This window comes from Rhinolophus ferrumequinum, chromosome 3 (genome assembly GCF_004115265.2).
Source record: "Rhinolophus ferrumequinum isolate MPI-CBG mRhiFer1 chromosome 3, mRhiFer1_v1.p, whole genome shotgun sequence".
Lineage (NCBI taxonomy): Eukaryota > Metazoa > Chordata > Mammalia > Chiroptera > Rhinolophidae > Rhinolophus > Rhinolophus ferrumequinum.
Genome location: NC_046286.1, coordinates 15,375,462 through 15,399,135, shown reverse-complemented (window position 1 = coordinate 15,399,135; position 23,674 = coordinate 15,375,462). Strand labels below are relative to the sequence as shown.

Genomic DNA, 23,674 nt, shown 5'->3' with positions numbered 1-23,674 from the left:
GGAAATGATAGACATTGGTAGTGGTGGTGGCGGTGGTGATGGTGGTGGTGGTGATGGTATTACATAATTCATCGTGTAATTTATCAAAGCGCTTTCCCACATGCATTATTATTTGAGTCCATTTGATTCTCTTAAGGAAGCAAAGGCTTAGAGAACTTATACAACTTTCCCAGGTTCCAAGTCTAGTAAACTCTGGGCAGCTTAGGCTAGAGCCCATGGCCTCCAAATTCTAGCCTGGTTAAGTGGGGTTTTTTTGACCATAACACTGACTACATTCTTGCCCAGAAGCAGAACTGGATGGGAAATTGTGTCTCAGAGATCAAGGGGTTAATGTGAACTTGCTGGGTCTTCCTCCTTCTAATAGCTCCTGCTTCTTTTCCTAATTATACTTCCCTGCTGTGCTCCCCACACTCTAGAACTACAACCTTAACACCAAGTTTTAAGGACTCGAGTTCTACTCTAACACATGTCCATCTTTGCATCCTCAGGAATGAGGGGAGAATCTTACTTCATTGGAATGAGGAGGCCTGGGCAGCGAGGGTACATCCCAGAAGATGGAGGACTTTTCTTGCTGTGCTGCATAGACAGAGACTGGGCTGTAACTCAGTGTTTCGCAGAGGAAGCCTTTCAAGCAATCACTGATTTCAACGACCTCCCCAACTCGTTGTTTGCATGCAACGTTCACCAGTCAGTGTTTGAAGGAGAAGAGAGCAAGGTAATAAGACTTTCTTACTCCTGAAACACGGGGGGCTGTGGCATTCTCCCAAAATATTTCTGTGGCTCGTTTGTGGTTGTTGTTTTGAAGTGTTTGAAAATGTTTTAGCTAGCTTTATTCTTTGTATGCAGAAGAGGAGGAGAAAAGCCTGGTCTATTATCAACCAACTTTGGAGGTAATCATGACAAGAGTATAGACGTGACTGTGTTGAATCAAATCTTGTCCTCTGTGACTCAAAACAAGTAGTAGGAATAGTGATTGCAGGAGATATATCCCTTGGGCTAGGAAGCAGACGTCACTGGAAAAAAAAAATTTTTTTTTTCTCCTATTTTGCCAAAAACATAATTTGCTTTTCTCAAAACAATATAAGCTCTCTTTCATCCCTATCCCTCCTGCAGTTTGATGAGTATTCTAAAAATGGCTCTAATCTAAGTACAGTTGTTAGAAAGGTAAGTTGGTTAGCCCTCTGACACTTACTTTGCTCACTGATACCACAGTGGGTGGAATTGTTCTGTGCGTGTTGTAAGAATTTGAATGAAACTGGTTAACTTTTCTATTTGAAATGATTGGAGAATGAGGTTGTCTATGTATGAGTATTTTTCCAGAAAGTGAAACTTCCAATTTTAAGAGACCAACTTGATTTCGTGTTAAGTATTCTTGGAAATCAGAGTAAATATTCAATTTGGAGAGCTTTCATTTCAAATTCCTCTGACCTTTTAAGTGGAGTGTCTAAATAGATCAAACCTTCCTTTGTGGACATGGATTTCTAGTTGTAAAAATCCAAGCTATGTTATAAAACATGGCCAACATTTTTTTAGGAAGGGCGTTTTTCCTGAAACTAAAATACGTGACTCTGGGTGAGATGTAAGAGTAGGATTTATGATTGCTGCTTCACAAACTTGGGCTGTTTTTACCAATTGCTGAAGTCCAAACTCTGTTGGCTGAAAACGATTGCTGGAAATATATATATATATATATATATATATATATATATATATATATTTATTATTATTATTATTTTTTTGGTGGTGGGGAGTGGTAGTTTATTGGTTTTGTAAGCAATTCTGATAGCCCAGAGGATTAGGAATTATTTCAAGCCATTTAAAGATAGTTTTATAATAATATTATTTTAGAGTTGAACAGTTGAAACAAAAATGGGCTAAAAATAGCTTGAAATCCAAGGATTTATATTTGATTAGAACCTCCAATGCTGTGATCACTCTACTATTTGAAGTAAGAAAATAGCAAATAGCCTATCTGACAGAAACTGAGAATTTTGCTCTTGGATTATAATCAGATTATAACCCAGTTTATAATTTACTCAGAGCAAGTAATTTCCCCTGAAATCGACCTACTTTCATTAACTATGAAACAAGGGTCTGTGTTTCCTCATTTTTATCATCTATTTATCTAAATATCAAGAATTAAAAGGATTTTCCTTAGAGGTTTAATGGGGATTTTGATTCTTTCCTGATTAAATATTTCCCAGTACATTAAAACTAAAGACCTAGGAAGGAGCTAATCTCTTTCAGGAATGCTGTTCAGTCTCATTCAGGAATGGCTGATCAGCGAAACTGGAACTGGTTATATAGAAAGACAGAGGCCTGGGGAGTGTTCATGGGAATTTGCCCAAATCTATTTTGATGTTCTGATCTGTGATTGAATGATGACTTCTAATATATTCTCATTTAAATTGAATGCAAAGTTGGTACATTGCATCTTGACAAATAGTATTTGGTTTTCAAATGAGTTTGATAAAATATTGAGGTGAAATCAACAAGATGCATGTAGTTCAGTGGAACCAGGTTCAAATTATTTAGATCATATTTTTAACCAAGGAGGTGCATTTTATAATTAGCCAGTGTCTACATAATTAAACTTACTAAATCAGATAGAAATTCTTCCTCTTTGGTGTAATTTTGTAGTAACTATATGTGGAGAGTCTCTAGGATATGAAATAATCTGATGTAGATTCTGTTTAGAGTTAATTATATATACATGATTCAAGGGTGACAAAGCAAGATCATCAGACACCAAATGAGTTGACAATAGCCAGGAAGCATGATCATTGGAACTCTAGGAAGTGTTTAGGGAGGCTCATGGCTCCTCATTTCCACTGCCATATGTTTCTCTTCAAGTTCCAGACCTTTATATTCTTCTCTTTACCTCCACTTTTTTTCACTATCTTCATAAAACTCATTGTCTTATATACTTTCGCTCAGGATAGTCTTATCACAATTTTCAAAGTTCATAAATCTGAACCATGAAGAATGATGATAGTTATCGTTCCCAAAGGGTGGATCTTAGGGGCTAAATTGGTAGGGAGATATTTCTAGGTGGGGGCAGTCGGGGGGTGGGAAGCAAGAAGTCTGTTCTGCACATGTATTTATTTGCCTATGGGCAAGGCTGACCATGGTGATTGTCTAAAATACCGGGAGTGCCAAAAAAATCTATACACATTTTAAGAAAGGAAAAAACTATTACCATTGTAATAATATATACCGATAACAAAAGAGGAATGAATACAAGTCATGTGTATACATGTTTTTGGCACCTCTGTATTTGGCTTTGAGAAGATGCTGTCAGCAGCCTGGAATTATATCAGAGAGATAAGCCATCAGAAATGATGCTCAGTGTTCATTTCAGAAGTCCAAGTGGGTAGGTGGTAATATATGCAACTTGTGTTGGCAGAGTCCTTTCTTTTTTGGCACAACCTACTTCTTACTTTCGATTCATTGTTTCTTGATATTGGTGGGCTAGAGTTCAGCTTGTTGCTTATAATTATTATCAAGCATACATTTTAAGTTCTTTAGCCAGATAGGAATTAAAGCTTCTGATTCTGACTATCATGAATGAGTATTGCATTGCTACCTTCTCTATTTTCCCGCCTGTCTGAGACACTGTCCCAAGCCCTTTTCCTTTTTGAGGTAATTCGGAAGTTACTAATTGGACTCCCCTTAATATAGGTTACACCACAGGATATGGTCTTCTGGTTATGTTTGTTTCTGTTTATCAAAATGATACATATTCTAATATGCCCATTTCTGCTACCCTATTTCAATTCTAAGTTCTGACACCCAAAGAACATTTTTTTTTTTTTTTAAAAACAGCCATGATGTTTTCTGTTAGGCAGAATTCTGTGAGACTGTATTTTGATCTGACGCTCTTGCCAGGAGTGAGCACATACTTCAGTGTGGCTTGTTGGGGTCCAGATGGTTGAGATTTGTTTATAGAACACAAAGGAGAACCAGAGCTGTAGGAAATTAGCATCTGAAACCAATAAATGCAGATTGCTGTTTGTGTGCTACAGCTTGAAGCATAAATATTTTTGTATGAAACACATTAAGAAGTAGGATGTTTCCATCATGCAACACCTAAAAGTTACTAGGGTTCATTTTCCCCTTGGCATGCTCCCTTGGGTTTGCCTTTTTGCAGCCAGCTGGGCTGCAAAAGTCACATTGAGAAAAGTGAGGCTGGAGGGGCATCCTGTGGGCTGCTCTCTCTCTGTGCTGAAGATAGGTACGGGTCTGCTCGATGGCACTTCGGCACCCATTGAGAGCTAAAGGAGAGCAGCGAAACAACCACCATGAAACACACAGTTAGCCAAATACAATTCAGTAAGGAGAAGCCTGAAAGGTGACTTTATAATGGCCTCCAAAAATATGAATTCATTAATAATAATAATAATAATAATAACAACAGCAGCAGCAGGAGCAAACACATGTTTGTGGCAAGATGCCACGTGCTTTATGAACGTAAGCCCCTTTAGTCGCCTTGGTAACCCTATGAGGGTTATGTCTGTCTGCCTCTCTAACTTCTGAGCACACGGCAGGGTTGTGTCACCCTGGACCCTTCTGGCTAGTTCTGCACAATGTGTAAGCAGAAGTGACCTGTGTCACTTCCAGGCCAAGCATTTCATGGCCAGTGTTTGACCCCGAAGAATGTTCTTTTCACTCTGCTAGGGCACCTGGCATTGTGCCAGGTAGTGCCTGCTCGGGCAGTTGGGTCATGGAGTGACGACGAGGATGATACAGAGAGTCCCGACCAACCTATGACGAACATGCAATGTGACAAGAGAAACAAAAGCCTTTGAAGCTTGAAGCCACTGGGGCTTCAGAGTTTGTTGTGACCGTGTAAATTACTCCGTTTCTGTTGATTCAGTAAATACGATGATCCCCATTTTTCAGATGAGGACACTGAGGCCCAGAGAGGTTGCCCATGGTCTCACAGTTAGTAGTGGCGGGCAGGGATTCAAGCCTGTATGGCCAAGCTACGGAGTTTGTGTGCTTCGACATTGGGTAATACTGCCTCCTGATGGGTAAATATTTGTTGAAAACACGTAGGATTCTGGGCTCTGGGGATGCAGTGGTGAGTCGATAACATACACTCATTGAACTTAAAGTCCTCCAAGAGAAGACAACTCAAAATAAGCAAACACATAAATAGAATAAATGCTCACAGTCACACTAAATCAAAAGGGCATTTAATATATTTTCAACTATTACTCACTGCCTTACACACACAGACACATACAAGGTCAGACAATGAAGTTCATGAACGCATCCTAGAAAAGTGCTACATACCTGAATATCACTACGGTCATCTTTGAAGTACTCCCCTTGGGAAGCTATGCACTGACACCAGCGCCTAGTCCACCCTTCAAAGCAATTTTGGAACTCTTTTTCTGGAATGGACATCAGAGCTGTCGTCATATTACCCTTGATGTCCTGAAGTCATCAAAATGTCTTCCTTTCAATATTTCCTTTATGATCAGGTAAAGAAAGAAGTCACGGGGGCCAGATCAGGTGAGTAGGGAGGGTGTTCCAATACAGTTACTTGTTTACTGGCTAAAAACTCCCTCACAGACAGTGTCGTGTGAGCTGGTGCATTGTCGTGATGCAAGAGCCATGAACTGCTGGCGAAAAGTTCAGGTCGTGTAACTTTTTCACACAGCCTTTTCAGCACTTCCAAATAGTAAACTCGGTGAACTGTTTGTCCAGGTGGTACAAATTCATCATGAATAATCCCTCTGATATCAAAAAAGGTGAGCAACACCGGTGCAAAAAGTTCACTAACTTAATTGTCAGACCTCGTACACATACACACATAAACACACAAAATGTCCACAAGGTTTTCTTGTTTTTTTATTAGTTTTTTTTTTTTTCTTTTCAGTAAGAGAGCATTTCTGCCAACCATTAAAGAACCTATGGTACCAGAATGAGCATAAGAGACCTAATTTTACTGGGTCTCTTAGGCTTTGTGCTTCTCATAAGTGTATCGTCTCCATACATTGTCAGTGGCCGGAGCGATTCTGATGTTCAGAGATGTATATTTTTCAGAGCAACATGACTAACATATAACCCAGTTCCACTTTGAGAGCTCCACTGAGGAAGCATTGATCTAGTCTCATACTGGAAGCGTCAGGAGCGCACCCTCAAGGATTTTCAAAGTGAAATCTGACGATTTGCAATTTTTACCTTATTCGCCACGTAAGATTGGCCACCACTTTAAGTTTTAGGCAGATGTGCACTTTTTACCTTAACCACTGCTGGTCCACGGTCCCTTAGCAGCAGTGCTGAAAACTGAAGAGCTCTGAAAACCAAGACTTTCTTCATAACCCATTTTGAGACAAAACCTTACTTGACCTGATTCATTCAAAATCTAACCTGCACCGATGGGAAACTCCTCCTCGTGTGACTATTCATTTATCTCTGCAGAAATATTCCTGTCTTTTCCTGCAGGGGGGCAGCCCCAGACCTTGCTGGGGCCACAACATGATCTGACACATGTACCAGATGACATTTCCACATCCCCAAATTTGGAATCCCAAACATGTCAGGCTCCACGAGTTTTAGGTAGCAGGTTGTGGACCTGTAGAATACATGAAAACGTGTCCTCACCCCATGTTCAGAAAGAAGAACGAATGCATCACCTAAATCTGGAAGGTCAACAGCATCAAGAGGGATTAAATATAGTTTTCCCGTAATGAGATGCTTGTGTCTATTGGAAATGCAGGACATGTTGGAGCCAGGATGAGCACGGGGCATGGATTCTGCCTGCGTGGCCTTCCTGAGACAAACTCTGACAGTCTCTGAGTCTCCTCCTTTGAGTGTCTCTAGTTGAAAGCTTCTGGACTTGACCTGCTGTCACTGGCTGTGCTGCCCATCTCTTCACCTCCTTCCTGACTAATGGTCTAGTTTGGGTCCACAGGAGACACTCCTGCTCAGTCAGGGAAACAGTTGACTGCTTCAGGCTCAGGTTTTTCTTCACCTCAGGGAGCATCTATTGTAAAACTTTTTGCTTCTCTTCATTTGCATTTTTTTCTCTCCAGACTCTGATGTCCTTGAAGGAATGACAAAAAGAAGAAGGTTTGTATTCACCTTGCACGGGGCCTGACAAGACACACACTAGGTACTCATTCAAGACTGAGTTGAACTTATGCTTGAATGCTGACTAAATTAAGACACAGCAGCCTGAATTTGCAGGATCGGCTGATTAATTAGAGATAACAGCAAAAAGCAGAGCAAAAGACCTCTTGACTTTTAAGTCTAGTTCTTTATCTTCCATGCCTTGCTGATTGGACTGTGGAAAACAGGGCTAGAAATAAAGTTGGCTATCCATCAGCATGAATTTGCAAGTAAAAGAATGTAAAGCAGAGAGACCTCATGTGATCGACAGCAAGACTCAAGCTAAACATAAATACTTGGAGCCCAAATCACTCTTGTAGTGAAGCTGTGATGCTCATATGAATTAACCTGGTTTATGCCAATTTATATTCACGTGGTGTTTAAATGTTTTAGAGACAACTGACTTATTTAGGAAGCCAAATGAGTAAAAAATTAGGTCTTAAGCCCAATCGTTTCCATTACTACTCTTAAAAGAAGAAAAGGGAGAGATAAGAAAAGGCATTACGGAAAGCTGAAATCCAGTGCTTTGGAAACATCATGGGGATGATTTAAAGCTGGTTGAAAAATTCATGCTAAGGATGCGTAGCAAAGGATGAACAAGCAGATAATAACTTACTGTACTTTGTGTCACTGAATATAGGTTGAAAAAAATAAAAGTGAACTATTGTGACCTGAGGGCGGGGAAACGATAACCAAGCAAATTAAATAATATTTAATATTCATTTTAAGTATTAAAGCAGGTAACAGTTAAATCAGACACTAGATAGTCAGGAAAGACTTAGGCGTTTCACTGTATCTCTTGTGTTATTCATTCTTTATAGGTAGAAGTGACATTTACAGATTTGCTTGTGGTTTTACAGAATGTTTACATTGTAAAAAGTCAGGGCATATTGTACTCAGTAAGTTAGTCCTGCTTTCTCTTTCCTCTGGACGATGACTGGGAACCATAATTAGTCACTGCTAACCACTTGGGGACTCCTGCCAGATGAGAGGCCCAGCATGGAGCAGGTTTGAAAGCTGCTGGAGGACATTTCCTGGAACCTTAACCTTTCTTAAAGTGACAAAAATATTCCAGAGGCATATTTGGTGTCTTGCTTCTCCTCAGCACTGAGTGATCCCTGGGGTTCAAGAGCCTGACAAGCCACGCTACATGCCCCACTTAACTACCTGGAAATAATTGAGGCAGTGGAAAGAATGAAGCCCGATGCTTCGAATTGAGAGTCTTTGGTTTCTGTGCCAAAGAGTGGGTAAGCATATATTTTTGATGGCACTTGGGGGAAAAAAAAATGCTGCCGTGTTTTAGTCAGTCTGGGATGACATGACAGAGGGGCATAGACCTTTTTTCCCTTTTTGGAAAAATGAAAGGACTTGGAATCTACATGGTTTTCATCAGAGCTGCTGCTAGCCTGTAGAGTGATTCTGATGCCACGGCCAGAAGCAGTCTTAGAGTACACTGCCTGGGGCAAGATAGGTGAATTTGAGAAAATCATGCCCTTTCCTCTGGGCTGAAGGGGTGGATAAGGCCCTGAGCAGTAGTGGGCGGCCTGACATGTGGAGGGCAGGCTGGATCTCATCCACCACTCTCTTCCCAGGCTCAGAGCCCTTGGGACGAGCCCCAAAGAAACAACCATCACAGTGGCCCCGGTAATGAGATAATTGTCAGCGGTTTCAAATTTAAAAGGGTACATAAATTCAAGGATAACGATTGAGTTCCGTTGCCTTTCTTTTTTTTTTTCAGAGGCAGTTTCAGAGATGGAGCCGGGGAAGAATAAGCTTTATCATTGTTATCATTATGGTTGTTGTTATGAATTATTATTATGTGCATTCATCAGCTGACATGGCACAGGCTTCATTCACCCAGCCTTTCTTGACTTCCTTGATTTTGGTCTCAGTTTGGTGGCCCTGAAATTCTTGATGAACTCAGACAGAACCAGAGAAAAGTCAGCGAGTTTGGACGTGAACTTTAAAACTCGCACCAGGTATCCTTCCCAGCAGGGCTGACATTTCGCTCGGTGGGTGAGATCAGTGTGATATAGGTTAACTGAGCACCAATTCCAGTAATGTCGGGCACTATTTACTCTGTGAGAGTAGGGTTATCAGCAGGCTGCTTATATTTCAGGATGATCTCCTCACAGTTTTATGCATACAGTGTTGAACTATACACTCCTACCTTTTAAGCGGAATGGATGTATAGAAACAGAATGTGTAGTTTAGTTTTTTATGTTTGATCAGTTTCTGGTAATATTTTGGTAATGTTATGTTTTGCTGGGAATGCTGCATCTACATCATAATCATCATTTTAAACACAGACATTTTGATCTCTATTAGTGTTTTGTGACAGAGTTGCATTGATCAGATACATGATATAGCTAAGATTTTTTTATCAAACATGTTGAAATATCATATCTTGTACTACGTTCAAAGCCTATCTATACTCTTTTCCACCCACCCCACCAAATGTAGCTATGATTGACTCCAGAAACTTACACTTATTACATATACATAGAGTACAGTGCCTTATATGATGGTCTAGTCTTACATTTTCGCTGGATGATTATTTTGAGGGCAGTGGAGCAAGCACATCGTTCTTTTGTGTATTGCAATGTCTAACACAGCTCTGGACATCACGTGGGCACTGACAAGGCGACAGAAGAGCCCAATGAAAGGGCTTTGGATTCAGAAGCGATTGGGTCCAAATCCTGCCTCAACTGCATACCAATTATGTGATCCTGGCCAGCTTAACTTCTCTGAATCTCAGTTCCCACTTATACAAAATGGGGTTAGCCGTGCCTTCTTCATGTGATTAAATGAGGTGAAATGAGGAGAGAAGGTGGCACGATACTAGATATTGGTAAAGTTGGTTCCCTTCCTCATTCTTCATTCCCTTCCCCACCACCCAAGCCTGTGACTGTCTGTCTCTGGTTCAAGGAAGGAAGGAGCACTTCTAAAAACATGTAGATTGCGATGGCACATGTGCTGTGGAAAGTGGAAGAGAGGCTTAATTTAGCCAGCTCTTTGTAGAATTCTACTGAAGTTGTAATTTTATATCATAACCTTGGGTTTCAAGAAAGTTTAATTTCGATCTTTGCCACCTGAAAACTGTTTCTGCATTTGTCGTAGGATACATGTTGTTCACTGTTCCCCGCCTAAGGTTCACGTGATACATTTCATTTAGACTATAGGGCCAAGAAAACTTTGTTCACCCTGGAGAACTGGTATTTTTTCATTAGGAAAATTATGTAAGTTACATGTTTCTCTTTTTGGCTCTTAGGAAGTTCAAATTAAAAATTGATACTCCCTCGTAGCCCCTCTATTCATTCTTATTGGTCTTGATACTCTGTTTCTCTTATATTAACCTAATTATGTATAGGTGTAATGCAAGAAAAAATTCTGAATTATCTGATCAAACTTTGTTCTTATTTTTATGAGAACATTAACAATTATCTTGCAATGCAGAAGGAGGCTGGCCAGGAGTCACTAAGGGTGTATTTTGCAGATGTTTTAAATGCCTCTGTGAATAGAAAAAATAAATCACCTCAATTAGTAGATTATACACTTTTAGTATAACATGCACAATTTTTTTTCTCTAACTCACATTGTTTAGCAAATAGTTTTTAAACATCTTCAAGGCAAAAGTGTAAGTTGGCAATCACAATTAGCATCGTCTTCCACAGCACAGGTGGGCTGCGTGTTTTTAGAAAAGCACCTGATCACATTAACTATACATTACATTTCACTCTTAACTCTGATTGTTATTTTGATACTAATTGGTGAGAAAATGAACACATGTAAACCGTTTGAGGATATGTGTATTGAAGTTTGTCCTTATAATAAATCAGTCTAATTTTGAAGTCTAAAGGCCTAGAGCCAAATTATTTCAGGGAAAGGTGCTCTAGTTTCAAGGTGCCTGATACTTGAGATTTTTATTCTTTCCCTCAAACAGATTATTTTCTTCCTTGGTATTGTGTTCTGTCCAGTTGCAAAACTTGGAACAGAATTCGACTTAAAACTTATCACTGTGCAGATGAAGTTCAAGGCTTTGCAAGGAGCGTAGATGAGAAAAGGAGTGAAGCTCTTCAAATAGCTTCTTTTGAAATTTTCAGAGAAATCAGTCTTTGGTGTCAGAACTTGGCACTGATAACTAGTTTTCATTAAATCTGCTTCCCACAGATAGTACTGCTCTAAATGTGGGAGCCAGGAGGATGGGGATATTGTCCCCATCGTCCTTTAGAAACAGGAAGAGAAAATGAGTACGATTGGTTTCCTAGCCATGCTTTAGACCTGCTTCCTGTTGACAGCTGGACTCTCAGCTCTAGTGGCTTGTCGTTCCCCTAAACAAACATCTCTAAGCCTTTCAAAGGGACCCCTCTTCTGGCATCAGTGATAGCACATTCTTTGCAATGTTTTGATCGGTGCAAAGCCTTTGTATTTAGGGCAGATATGAAGTTGTAAAAATAGACAAGTCACTCAGAATCATGTATGGTGGTGATTCAGGTGGGTAACTGGCCCGAGTAAAATAATTTTTTATTTGAAAACAACATCGACTGATGCCATAATCCGAAAAAGCTACAATATAATAGGAATGATTTTCTTTTGGAGCTTGGGAACTGACTTTTGGGAATTCTAGAAATGCATCATGAAGGCATTGCTGCAACATGATCACCTTTTTTGAAAAAGAAACAGTCATTCGTACATGTAATATGTACATGTGCATATTAAATACGATTCAGAATTTTTTTTTATTATACCTGCATCCAACTCTGACTCTCAAACCCCTCTTTCTTTGTTCATTTCTGAACAGAGCAGGTTTTAAGAACAAATGGATTGACTCTGTGTTCTGAGGAACTGCCTGTCCCTAAGTACCTCCTACAGTGGTCTAGAGTCTTTTGAAATTGAAAGGCTATTTTCTGATCAAGAATTCTCTTTTTAATGAACATACCTCCAGGAGATGTTATATCCTAAAATATACTTAAAATAGATCCTACGATATTCTAAGATATATGATCTACATACCCAGGGAAGGGCAGTGACTCACAAACATGCTAGCAAGGGGGAAGAGTCTTGCATTAATCAATCAATCAATCTAGCTATCAATTATTGAACACTTATTGAAAATCTACCATGTTCCAAGTATTGCTTTCGGCACTGGCAGTACCAAGATGAATGAGATGCAAGCCCTCATGAAGCTTAATGTTTCCTGGTGTCTGAAAATTATAGTGCAAGTTAGGTAACATGAGAGACTGAGGTGAATGCAGCATATTATACCGTATTTCCCCGAAAATAAGACCGGGTCTTATATTAAGTTGTGCTCCAAAAGATGCATTAGGGTTTATGTTCAGGGGATGTCATCCTGAAAAATCATGCTAGGGCTTACTTTCCGGTAGGTCTTATTTTCGGGGAAACACGGTAGGAACACAGGAACTGGGCACACCTGAGAGGGGAGAGAGAAAGCTCTGGGGTATGTTTTGGTGTTCTGTTTCGAGTTGTGTCTTGCACCTATACAAGAGTCTCCAAGTGGACCCATCCTTTGCCATATGCTGGCTGTGGTGACTTGAGGACAGGATTTTTCAGGCCCGCCTCTTGTGTAATCAGCATTGTTGTCCCGCCTCAAAGGGCTTGTTTTGAAAGGACAACCCATGAGTGAGGGTGGCAGAGGGCAAGAACTGCCTTTGACTTTGGCAGTGGCTTCTTCTTCAACAAGTAAACCAAGGCACAGTGACAGGTGATGCATGGATGGGACATTCTATCTGTGACCCACATGTCCTAATTTTCTCTTTCAGTGTGTGAAATATCTGCTTTCCTCAGAAGGTGAGCTGGGAGCTTGCTTCTTTGAAACCCTGCAACCTGTGGGAAGAGAGGGTGTTCTTTGACAACATTACGTCACTGAAGCCTCTAGGTGTTGAGTCATCATTATTTTTAGGCAGCTCCATGCTTTTTTTGGTTGTGCTAAGAATAGTCCTTGTGTCTGGACTCGACAGAAAGTCACCTCAATAAAGGTCCTGTCACCGCTCCACAGTTGGAACGGAATGCTTTCTGAATTTCTAGGTTCAGGGCACACATTTCAGAATTTGACCTCCCAAGCATTCTGCCTTTTGAGGTTGTCTGTAAGTGAACCTGATGACTTTGTAAGGAGGTCTCACTTGATTTTGTTCATCTCTTCATCAAACATATTTATTGTTGTAAATAACAACAAGAACGACAAAGTAAAAAAAAAAAACCCTCCTTCTTCACAGGCCTCTTATTTTCTATACTCAACGCCCATTCGGTTGGTGAATACCTTAATCAGTGATTTTACCCCATTTTCAAATATTTCAAGACATATTTCCGTGCCTTTGGTTTCACAGATTGAGCGACTCTAGCTCCCTCCCCTTGAGACGAGGCACAGGGGGTACTGTTATTGGCATCTTTGCAGGATCAATGAAGAGCAGCTGAAATACATGTTATTATAGCCTGTTAAACTAAATAAGCATACAAATTGTAAACTGTATTGGAACTTGATGACAGGGCAATCAAAAGGACTGAGCAAGCCCAGAAGTGGATATCGGTGGGTCAATATTGAGGCTGATTTTCCCATGGCTTATTCAGAGCACATGCTCAGATAGGATCAGTTTATTTTATGTGGCACTTTTGAGCCCACAGGAGAATGAATGACTCACGAGCATAGCCAAATGCTGTTCTAACTGAAGCATAAAGCAAAGCAGCTGCTTGGCATAAAATGAGGCAGTTGTTCAATATTACACTATAGTGTATCTTTTGTGTCTGGAGGTGACAGAAGGGCAGTCATGGGATCTGTGTCTAAGTGTGGCTGAAAGGACAAGTGCGTGGGATGGGCTTGCTACTGAGTACGTGCCGGGAAGGCTCCCTTTTGAGCCTACTCTGATAGTGTTAGTTCCACTCGTATTATCTCACAGCTCAGACCTCCTCCCCACAGGGCCCATCCTGCCTCTAATTAGGGAAATGGTCTAGCATAGTGATTAAGAGAGAGGGCTCTAGTATCTGTAAGTCAGGTCCAGAACCCAGTTCCACTGGTTATTACGTGCGTAACCATGGGCAGCTCATTTATTTAACCCTTACAAACCTCAGTGTCTTCACCTGTAAAAGAGCATCAAGTAATAAATAGTATTTACCTCGTAGGGTTGCTGTGAAGACATAAGTGATATAATCCACAATGCCTGATCACAGTAACTGCAAATGTTGGCCAGCAGTAATAATAATTTCTGCTTATCAGTCTGATTTTCTGCATCTTCCATCATCTAAAATTTAGGAGACTCTTTTGCTTTCCTTTCCTAGGTTGTTGCATAACTCACCATAGAACAGTGTACAGGTCAGCTCCCATTGTCCATTCTCTCTACCCTCAGAGCTTCTAAATCACGGTTAGGGGTAAACCAGATGACTGCCTTTTGAAATCTGAACAACCACCAGTTTATTCACAAGAATTAGCCTAGAGGAAAGCCCATTTGCTGGCTCCTCTACAGTGTCTTGAAAACCCACTCATTTCTCAGCTGCACCAATCAATTGCCAATTCTATGTCCTCATTTCCCTAATACTCACTAGCAAGCTCCATTTTCTTTAATCTTGAATATCAAGTTGAAAAGACTAGATAGAGTAATTTGGGACTTCCATTTACATACTTCCGTGAGAAGCCTGGTATGGATTCGATTTTATGTTACAGTCTGAACAAGGTCCTTAGAAGTTTTCTGAAAAGACAAGTTAATTTTGCATTCGTGATTTTTTTTCCTTTTGATCTAGCTTTTCACCAGTTTCCAGAGAAAACTGTATTGGTCAAGCAAGCCTTCGTTGTGAATAATTACAGTCATTTCAGGTTTTAACTTCAGAAACAAAAGTCTACTGAATACAAGATATTTTTCTCTGCTGGTGTTTCTTCCTTGATTTAAGTGTCAATTGTGATTGGCAATTTAAGCAGGCCCAATTACTTTAGAAGGGATTAACATTTACATTAGAAAGAAAAAGTAAATGAGAAGAGAGCCTTTAAAATCGGGATATGATTTTTTCAAAATATTCATTAAGTACTCTAAGAGTTCTGCTTAGAAGATTCTTCACTCAATCCAAGCATATTTTTTCTGAAGAAGATGGTACAGGAAACATCGTACCAAAATAGATGAATGAAAAGTGGTGTTTCTTTGGAACAAAAATATCATTATAAAGAGGATTTGAATTTGTGTGGATGACTTTATTACACTTAAAGAGGTGATTTGAAAAAAAATAATTCTTTAGAGAATCCTATATAATTGGTGTAGACAGAATGATAGTTAATATCATTTATTGTAACCTTTTAAAATTTCCTTCGACACAGGTTATCATTTGTGTAATACTAATCACTGCTTGGCACAAACAAAGTGTGAGGATTTATATTCTGATCTATACAGAAATGTCATCATTAATAAATAATGCATTGCACCAGCATTCTTAATTGTCAGAGATTTTGTTGCCAGGAATAGAAATGATATGGGGGGTGTAGAACCTCTCATGGCCTGATCTACTTCAGGGTTCCTTCAGTTTGGCTCTACTGACGTTTTGGTCTGATAATTCTTTGTCATGGGGGCTTCCCTGTGCCTTGTAGGATGTTTAGTAGTAACCCAGGCCTCTTCCCACAAGATGCCAGTAATATCCCCTGCCAGTTGTGACAACCAAAAATATTCACAGATATTGCCAGATGTCCCCTGGTGGGAGAGGGGGGTGGGCAAAATCACTCTGTGTGAGAAGCAGCATTGGTCTAGTTGATAGTTCCTAGCAACCCATTAACGGATCTGCTTGGACATTTCTTAATACCAATTATGGACCTCATCTTATTGCATAAGAATCTCCTGGGTGGGTCCCTGGAGGCAGTACTTGGGGAAAAAAAAAAAAGTTGTAATCCAATTTTTGACATCTCATTTTGCGTTCTTTTCTTTCCTCCATTCCAAACGAGGAGGCTGAAGTTCTTCCAGTCTTCTCTTTGTGAATGTCTTTTGTTGCCAAAAAATGGGTTCTTGGTATCATCGCAGGAAAGAATTCAAGGATGCACTAAATGAGCCAAGCAAACAGTGCATTTATTAAAGAGGGACAGTATACTCACAAGAAGGGAGAGCGGGCAGACCCGGAGAAGAGCAACTGTGCCGAAGAACAAAGAGGCTTAGACATTTATGATTTCTGAAATGAGGGTGTGAAATATTCGAGACTTAGGGGTGGCGTTATAGGTGTTGCTGGGTGGGTCCTCGCTGACCACCCCTTCCCATTGGGAGGAAGGATTTTTGTCCTTATTTGGCTCTTACTGCAACTGGTGGTGCAGGGAGTGGAGATTGTCCCTAACGTAATGCTGATACCCTGCTTCCCTGAAAATAAGACCTAGCCGGACCATCAGCTCTAATGCAGCTTTTGGAGCAAAAATTAATATAAAACCCATTATATTAATTATGTTAATTATGTTACTTATATTATATACCCAGTCTTATAGTAAAATAAGACTGGACCTTATATTAATTTTTGCTCCACAAGACGCATTAGAGCTGATGGTCCTGCTAGGTCTTATTTTCGGGGAGACACGGTGATATAATAATCCATTATAATGAGCTAAAGTTCATCTTGAGGGACAAGATGGCGTCCTGAAATATAGTTCTGGGCAGTCTGTTGACTGCACCTTTTCTTCAGGATAATCTAATTTCCTCCCTCCTGTGTTTTCCTGAACTTCCTCCCCCCACTGTTCTTCCTGCCTACGGTAACATTTTGGACAATTTCTGGCTTAATGACATGGAGGTTCCCATAAGACATCCCTCTGAGTAGCCCTTCCTCAAAAACTGTTTTGTAACATCTCCCAAGAATTTTTGTCCTTGGACCACTGGAGGCCTGACACGTCCCCATCAGCTGCTAGCATTAACTGCCCTCCCACTTAGGATGCCAAAAATTGTGGCATTTAGGCCAGTGAAGATTTTTGTTTGGAAAAAAAACGACAACTTGGTTCTCTGAATTATCATTGAACCAAGTACCAATGTGGTTAGGCTCAACGCCTTTATATAATTTTGATGTATGCAGTATTTGGTATGCCAGGGGGAGTCACCATCTTTGTCAGGCTTGTGGGACGAATGGGGCTTGGAGAAAGGCAGTCCCGGGATACTGGCCAGTCAGCATATTGGTCAGTTGAAGGAAATTTTAAAATCCTGAAGATAAATTAATGACCTTGTAAGAATCACATGAAAGTCTTGGGTCAGATTTTTACAGACGGCCTATGTCATTGGTGTCATTTTATAGAGCTACCCAGTAGTATGTTGAAATGGACTCTTACTGGCCCACCTGATGGTGAGCAGCATTTGATGACATGCTTCACATTTGGTTATGGGAGTATTTACATCGTGGGAATGAGCAGTCTCTATAATCAGATGTGTTTGTTTTTCTACAGTATTAATTTTCTATTGCTGCTGTAACAAATTATCTCCCTTTCCCCGCCTCCCCCCACCCCCTCACTCCCCCTCTCCCTCTGTTTTTCCGTCTCCCGACTGACTCCAAACACCTGCCTCCCTAAATACCCTTGTGATTACGTTGGTCCCACCTGGATAATCCAGGCTAAGCCCTCCATCTTTGGGTTCTTAACTTAATCTTATCTGTAAAATCCCTTTTCTCATATAAGGTAACACATTCATAGGTTTCAGGGATTAGGACATGAACATCTTTGTGGGTGGGGGACATAATTCTGTCTACCACACCCTGAAAGTCATTTACCAGGGAGCTTCTTTGGATTTGGGAGTAGGGGGCAATCTGAGGATCGTATATGCACTGACACCTTCCCTCTTCTACAATTTTCTTCCTACCCCATGATTTCCGCATTGTAAAAAGGAACACTAAGATTTGTTATTATAGCCCCGATTATTATTAACTTATTTTTTAAAGACACATAGAGTTAAAGAAGTTAGTTATTTACCTAAAGCCATCTAGAGAATGCTTATAATTTAGGACTTTCTTAATTGGTGAGCCAAGATGGGATATTTTTTTTGCCCCCCAAAATAAAATAAGTATACTTAAAGATTCAGGGATAATTTTGTTCAAAATGTTATAAAACACATCCCTGTGTTTTCAGATTTATACTAACTGAACTTTTTGACTAAGTGGTAAAAGGACAGTCAAATAAGTCCTCAGCTGAGTTGATTATCACCGATAAAGATTTTTTGTATTGCTAATATCTTTATTATATATTACTTGCCAATTATGATACTAGTTGACTCAATGGACACATTAGCCAAGTTTGCTGCTAATTACTTTTTTGATGCTTCGTGTACAGCATTGTTTCTGAAGATACTGATGGCTTTTGATAAAGCACACAAAATAAAATTAACACACAAAATTGGTTATTATGGTGAGTTAGCTTTCATAAGCTGATACAAAGTGTAGTTCAGGTTTGTAAGTACAGCTTATAAACTATCTTGAAGAACAGTATGTAATTCATTAGTTGGAAGGGGGGAGTAACTGAGAGTAACTGAATTTACTGTAAGTCTTCTATCTCAGTCACAACATTTTTGTCTCCGTGTTTGGTCTTCCGCATATCTAATTCTGAACAAAATTGCCATGATTTTGGTATATAAATGTACAGATGTCGCTTGTAACACAAAGTAAGTAAGTATCAGGGTTCTCCCCCATTTTAATTAGAAATGACATGAAATTATTCTGATACTGTGAAAGTAGAAATTCTTTCTAATACTAATCACACTTTTAATTGTCAGCTCCAACTCTGGGCTAGGTAAACTCTGGAGTATAGTTTTCTTTCCTTTTTAACTCTTAACTTTTGAATAAAGGTTGGGATAAAATAAAAGGAGGCCAGTTACTAAACAGTGTGTTGTTTTACTTATGTGAGGACTTTAATATGTGCATTTCTTGTAAAATATGATTTTAATAATGTCACGAGTCGCTTTGATTGTCTGTAGAAGCAAATACGTCTGAGTTGTTCTACTACCTGTGAGTGCTACAAAGGCATATGAATCACTGCCAGCATTCACTGCTGTTCAGTGTTAACCAGGTCAAGGAGGTGACTTTCTTAGGTTGTTTTTTCTGAGTGATTTTATCGAGGACCGATATGTACTAAATAATAACTTTGATATAATGTGATTATTTTTTCCATCTGGGAGCTTTCATTAGCACTTAAAACCAAGTAGTTTTTTTGTTGTTGTTGTTTGTTTTTTTTGAAAAATAAGGACTTGCTGTGATATCCAAAATTTAACCAGGAAAATAAAAGGACACACACACACACACACACACACACACACACTGCTGGGAAGACAATCAATGAGAAGAAAATCATTTAGCTGTTGCCTGAACTTTCCAGTAGAAAGTCCCTCCAAGAGCACCTCCCGTTTCCATATTCTGTTTCTGCCTTTATTCATTAATTATTTACACCAGCCATATTCTTCTCTGCCAGAGATCATTTTCCTGATGGATGGCATCTGGGGTGATCTACACAAAAGTATTTTAAAGGCTGTATCGGGAAGAGGATTTTCTTTTTCTTTTTCCTCCTCCCTCAATTTTTAATAACCTATAGACTCTACAGCTAATGGCCTCCTTTTGTGCCCTTGTCTGTTGTGTCCTAGTTCATATTCTTGCTACAAATATGCAGGGAATTTGCTATTGCCCTTCTCTTGGAAGAAAGCAACCTCTTATTTCTCGGTTGGTATAAATACAAGTGAAACCACACCTAGTAGGTGATAGGGGGTTGCAAATACAAACTCCCCAAGAGAAGGCAAATTTTAAACCAAGTTAGGAGGCCTAGGAAGATTGAATTAGACTATAAAGGTGGGTGCATTGTCACTCAGATATTCCTCTTATTCCCCCCGTTATTCTCCCCCTAAGCAATTTTATCCAAGTCTTTAATCGCCATCTACACCCGAATTAATCACCTACCAAAATTCTATTCCTGATCTAAACCATTTCTCTGAGCGAGGCATCTGACATCTCTTGGTGCCTCATGATGTAGAAACTCAGCACGTTCAAAATGAAACTCCTAATCTTTCCAGCTCACAGGTTTCCTTCTACTTGTTGCCTGCATTCCTGAACTGTACCTCCCTGCACTCAGTTCTTCATATCAGAAACTCTCTTCTCCCTTCTCCTCACCATCATTAACTAATCCTGATGATCTGACGTCCTAAACTGCCCTCCTATGTGACCGTTTCCTTTTATCCCCGGCCCACGCTTCAGGCACCTCTCATCTGCTCTATTGCCGTTGCTTCTGTCCTGGTCTCTGACTAGTTCGCTCCTGCTTCTCTTCAAGCCATTTCACAGTAGACTCAGTCTTTGTGTTTTTTTGGTTGTTTCAAAGCTCCAATCCGATATGTGGAAAACCCACCAAAGCTTTCTCATTCCTCTGCAGATAAAGGAATTATCCTTTAATTCCTAGTATTCTTAGCCTGGGCCCTCAAGCCTCCCACTACCGCCCCCGAAAAAAAAGGTTTTCCCTCACATTTTCGTGCTCTAGGCTCTCTGCCTCCAGCCACATTAACTTTCTCTCCTTTTTTCAGCTTACGCCGAAAATAAGACCTAGCCGGACAATCAGCTCAAATGCATCTTTTGGAGCAAAAATTAATATAAGACCCGGTATAATATAATATAATATAATACCGGGTGTAATATAATATAATATAAGGTCTTATATAATGTAACGTAATATAAGACTGGGTCATATATTAATTTTTGCTCCAAAAGATGCATTAGAGCTGATTGTCCGGCTAGGTCTTATTTTCGGGGAAACCTGGTAACATTGTCATAGTCGTTCCCATGACCCATAGGTCATACCCATGACATTGTCCACACAACGCATGGTTGTGCCCCAGGGCCTTTGCATGTACAGTTAATTCTGCCAGCATCTGTCATATACATACCCATCCTTGTTTATCCTGTGCCAGACCTGGACCTCATTAGTTCCTCTGTTATACATTTTCATAGTGTTTTGTTTCTTTCCTTCAGAGTGCTTTTCTCACCATGAATGATGTATCTATTTACGTGACTGTTAACTGTAATTTAGGGTCCATGAGAGCAGGAACATGTCTGCCTTATTTGCCATGCTCCAGCACTTAGCACTGTGCCTATATACATTCATTGAAGAAATGAACATGTAATACCTTCTATGTTTTCTATATAAAATTTTACACATACATATTTATGTATCAGTCCCTCCAGATCCTGCTTGTACTGATAGAGACTTTTCACATGGAACCGATCTATTTCTTTCAGAAATTAAAACTTTGATTACTCTCCAGATAATATTTTCCTTCTTCAGTGTAATAACTAAGAAAATCTCTGAGGGATTTGCTGTCATCTACAAAGGACTTTACCTGAATTGTTTCATTTGACCCTGACAACAAAGGTGTGAGTTAGAAAATGTGGAGTGTTGCCATAATTTGCTAGTCTGCACAGACAGCTGGCATAATCAGGGCTTGAACCATGTCTTTTGGCTCCCAATCCAAATGCCTCTGTTGTGGTAAGTTGCCTTGTTAAGTGGCATGTTCAGGGTGTGCCCCATAGAAGTGTTTCTGCAATGCTGTTATTTATATTTTGCATACTGTGTTCCGCTATAATGAATGGGGAACGGGATACTTTAGGCGTGGTCCCATAATGGACCCTGCTTTCTATAATATAACCTTAGATCATATTTTTCCTCTATTATTCACACTGTGCTTTTTAAAATAATTATAAATCTAATTTATATCATATTACAAACTGGTACTTATTTGATCGCCTGATATTTTCCCTGAGGCTGGGGTCATCTTCCTTTACCTTCTAAATATTTATGTTCTTAGTTCCACTTAAAGCTGACACCTTGGCCATATAAATTTATTTCCTTTTATTCTTGATAGTAAAGATATAATAAGATATAATCTCCATGATGCAAAGAGAATGGAGAGACGGTATCACCTGTAAAGAGATTTCAGCACATTTTGAGAATAAAGTAGATAGAAGACTTAATAGGGTGGCGGGAGCAACCAGCTGAAGTGCCTCCTTGGGGTCAGGAGAGACCCTAGAAAACAAACAAGCCCACAGAACTTCTGAGAGCTCTGGGCTCTGGAACACCAGGGACAGGGAAAGGAACAGGTGAGCTGCATGGTTGGAAAGGGGGACATAATGTCAGTTTAACCATCCTCCCCTGCCCTGGGCCCTGAATATCCAGGCCAAAGATAAAATATTCTCTGGAAATTCTAAGACATTGCCCCACAGAAAAATCCCAGGCAGATCATTTATTTATTCATCCAGTCAACAAATATTTATTGAGCTTCAACTATGTTCTAGTCATTGTTCAAAGCACTGTGACTAAGACAGATGACAACGCCATCACTCATGTTGTGTATCTCCTGGTGGAGACAGATAGACAACACATTAAGAAATAACAACCGACACAGCAAAGTAAAACAGTAGGAAAATCAAGAAAAAGTGGAAAAAGAGGAAGAAATGATATGATTTTTCAATGGGAATCAATGCCACCAGGTGACATGGTGTCACCTTGTATCATTCTCATTTTTGATCGGGGAGTAAAAATCCCAGAATGACTTCCCCTTCCCCGCAGCAGACTTCTTATTGGCCAGAACTCCGAGATGCAAAGGAGGCTGGAAACACACACATTTATCAAAAGGAATAGGATAGCTGAGCCTGGTTTAGCTCTAGTAGGATTCCTTCTGCAGCTGACCTGGGTCCTCAGGAGATTGGGTCCGAGGTATGAAATAGCTCTTTTGTCGTGAGGGAGGGAGGAATGGCTTCTGTGGAATCAACTGACAATGTCTGCCACAAACTTATGTTTGGATTGCGTGCAATTTTCAATTGTCCATTGGTTGGTTTCTCCCATTTCTTTTGAAAATCCAAAGCCTGCTCTTGATATATCAACACAGCTATATTGCTTTCATGGCCGTGTGACTCTGGAAGCTGGGTTAAGGAAGTAGGATGTTAGTAAGCGTTCAGATATTCATCTGATGGTGATATCATCATTTATGTATTCAGTACAAGTATTTGTCCAGTCCTGATACGTACCAAGCCCTTGGGAAACAATTTAATGAATAATAATTGCTAGTGCTTATGGAGCTCTTATGGTGTGCCTGGTACTATTTTAATTATTTTACATATATTAACAAATTTACCGTTAATAACAATGCAGTGCAGACGACATTATTGTTTATGCTCACTCGCCAATGAGGAACTGAGGCACCGGACCAGTAACTAGTCCAAGGTCAAGTGGGGATGTGAACCTAGAGAATCTGGCTCTAAAGCCCGTGCACATCATTAGTAAGCTGGGCTACTGAGGAGTAAATAGCAGTTTTTAGGAACTGCCAAATGGACAGAATGATAGATGACGTACTTTTTTAAGAAAGGAATTAACTATATACTTTTTGTGATTATTCACTTAATTTTCCTGAGATTTTAGTTTACAGATTTGATTTAGTCAGTCTTTAAATAATGCTTAAACATTAATCAAGATTTCATGTCTATACCAGGGGTGCCAAAAAAAAATGTATAAATGTATATACATTTTAAGAGATGTTATCTATGCTCAAGCAGTAGTTCGCCGTAATCAGAAGTGTCTGGACGCTGATGG

General features: G+C 39.8%; 1 protein-coding gene across 5 annotated transcripts in view; it reads left to right on the top strand.

Annotated features, from left to right (window-relative positions):
- RCAN2 (regulator of calcineurin 2) overlaps positions 1-23,674 on the top strand; it is a 254,032-nt gene that overhangs the window by 43,787 nt on the left and 186,571 nt on the right. For all 5 annotated transcript variants that reach the window (XM_033102530.1, XM_033102529.1, XM_033102532.1 and 2 more), the window contains exon 2: positions 489-715. In XM_033102530.1, coding sequence (XP_032958421.1) covers positions 491-715 — 225 coding nt within the window. In that variant the 5' untranslated portion in view covers positions 489-490. The remainder of the gene's footprint in view (positions 1-488; positions 716-23,674) is intronic.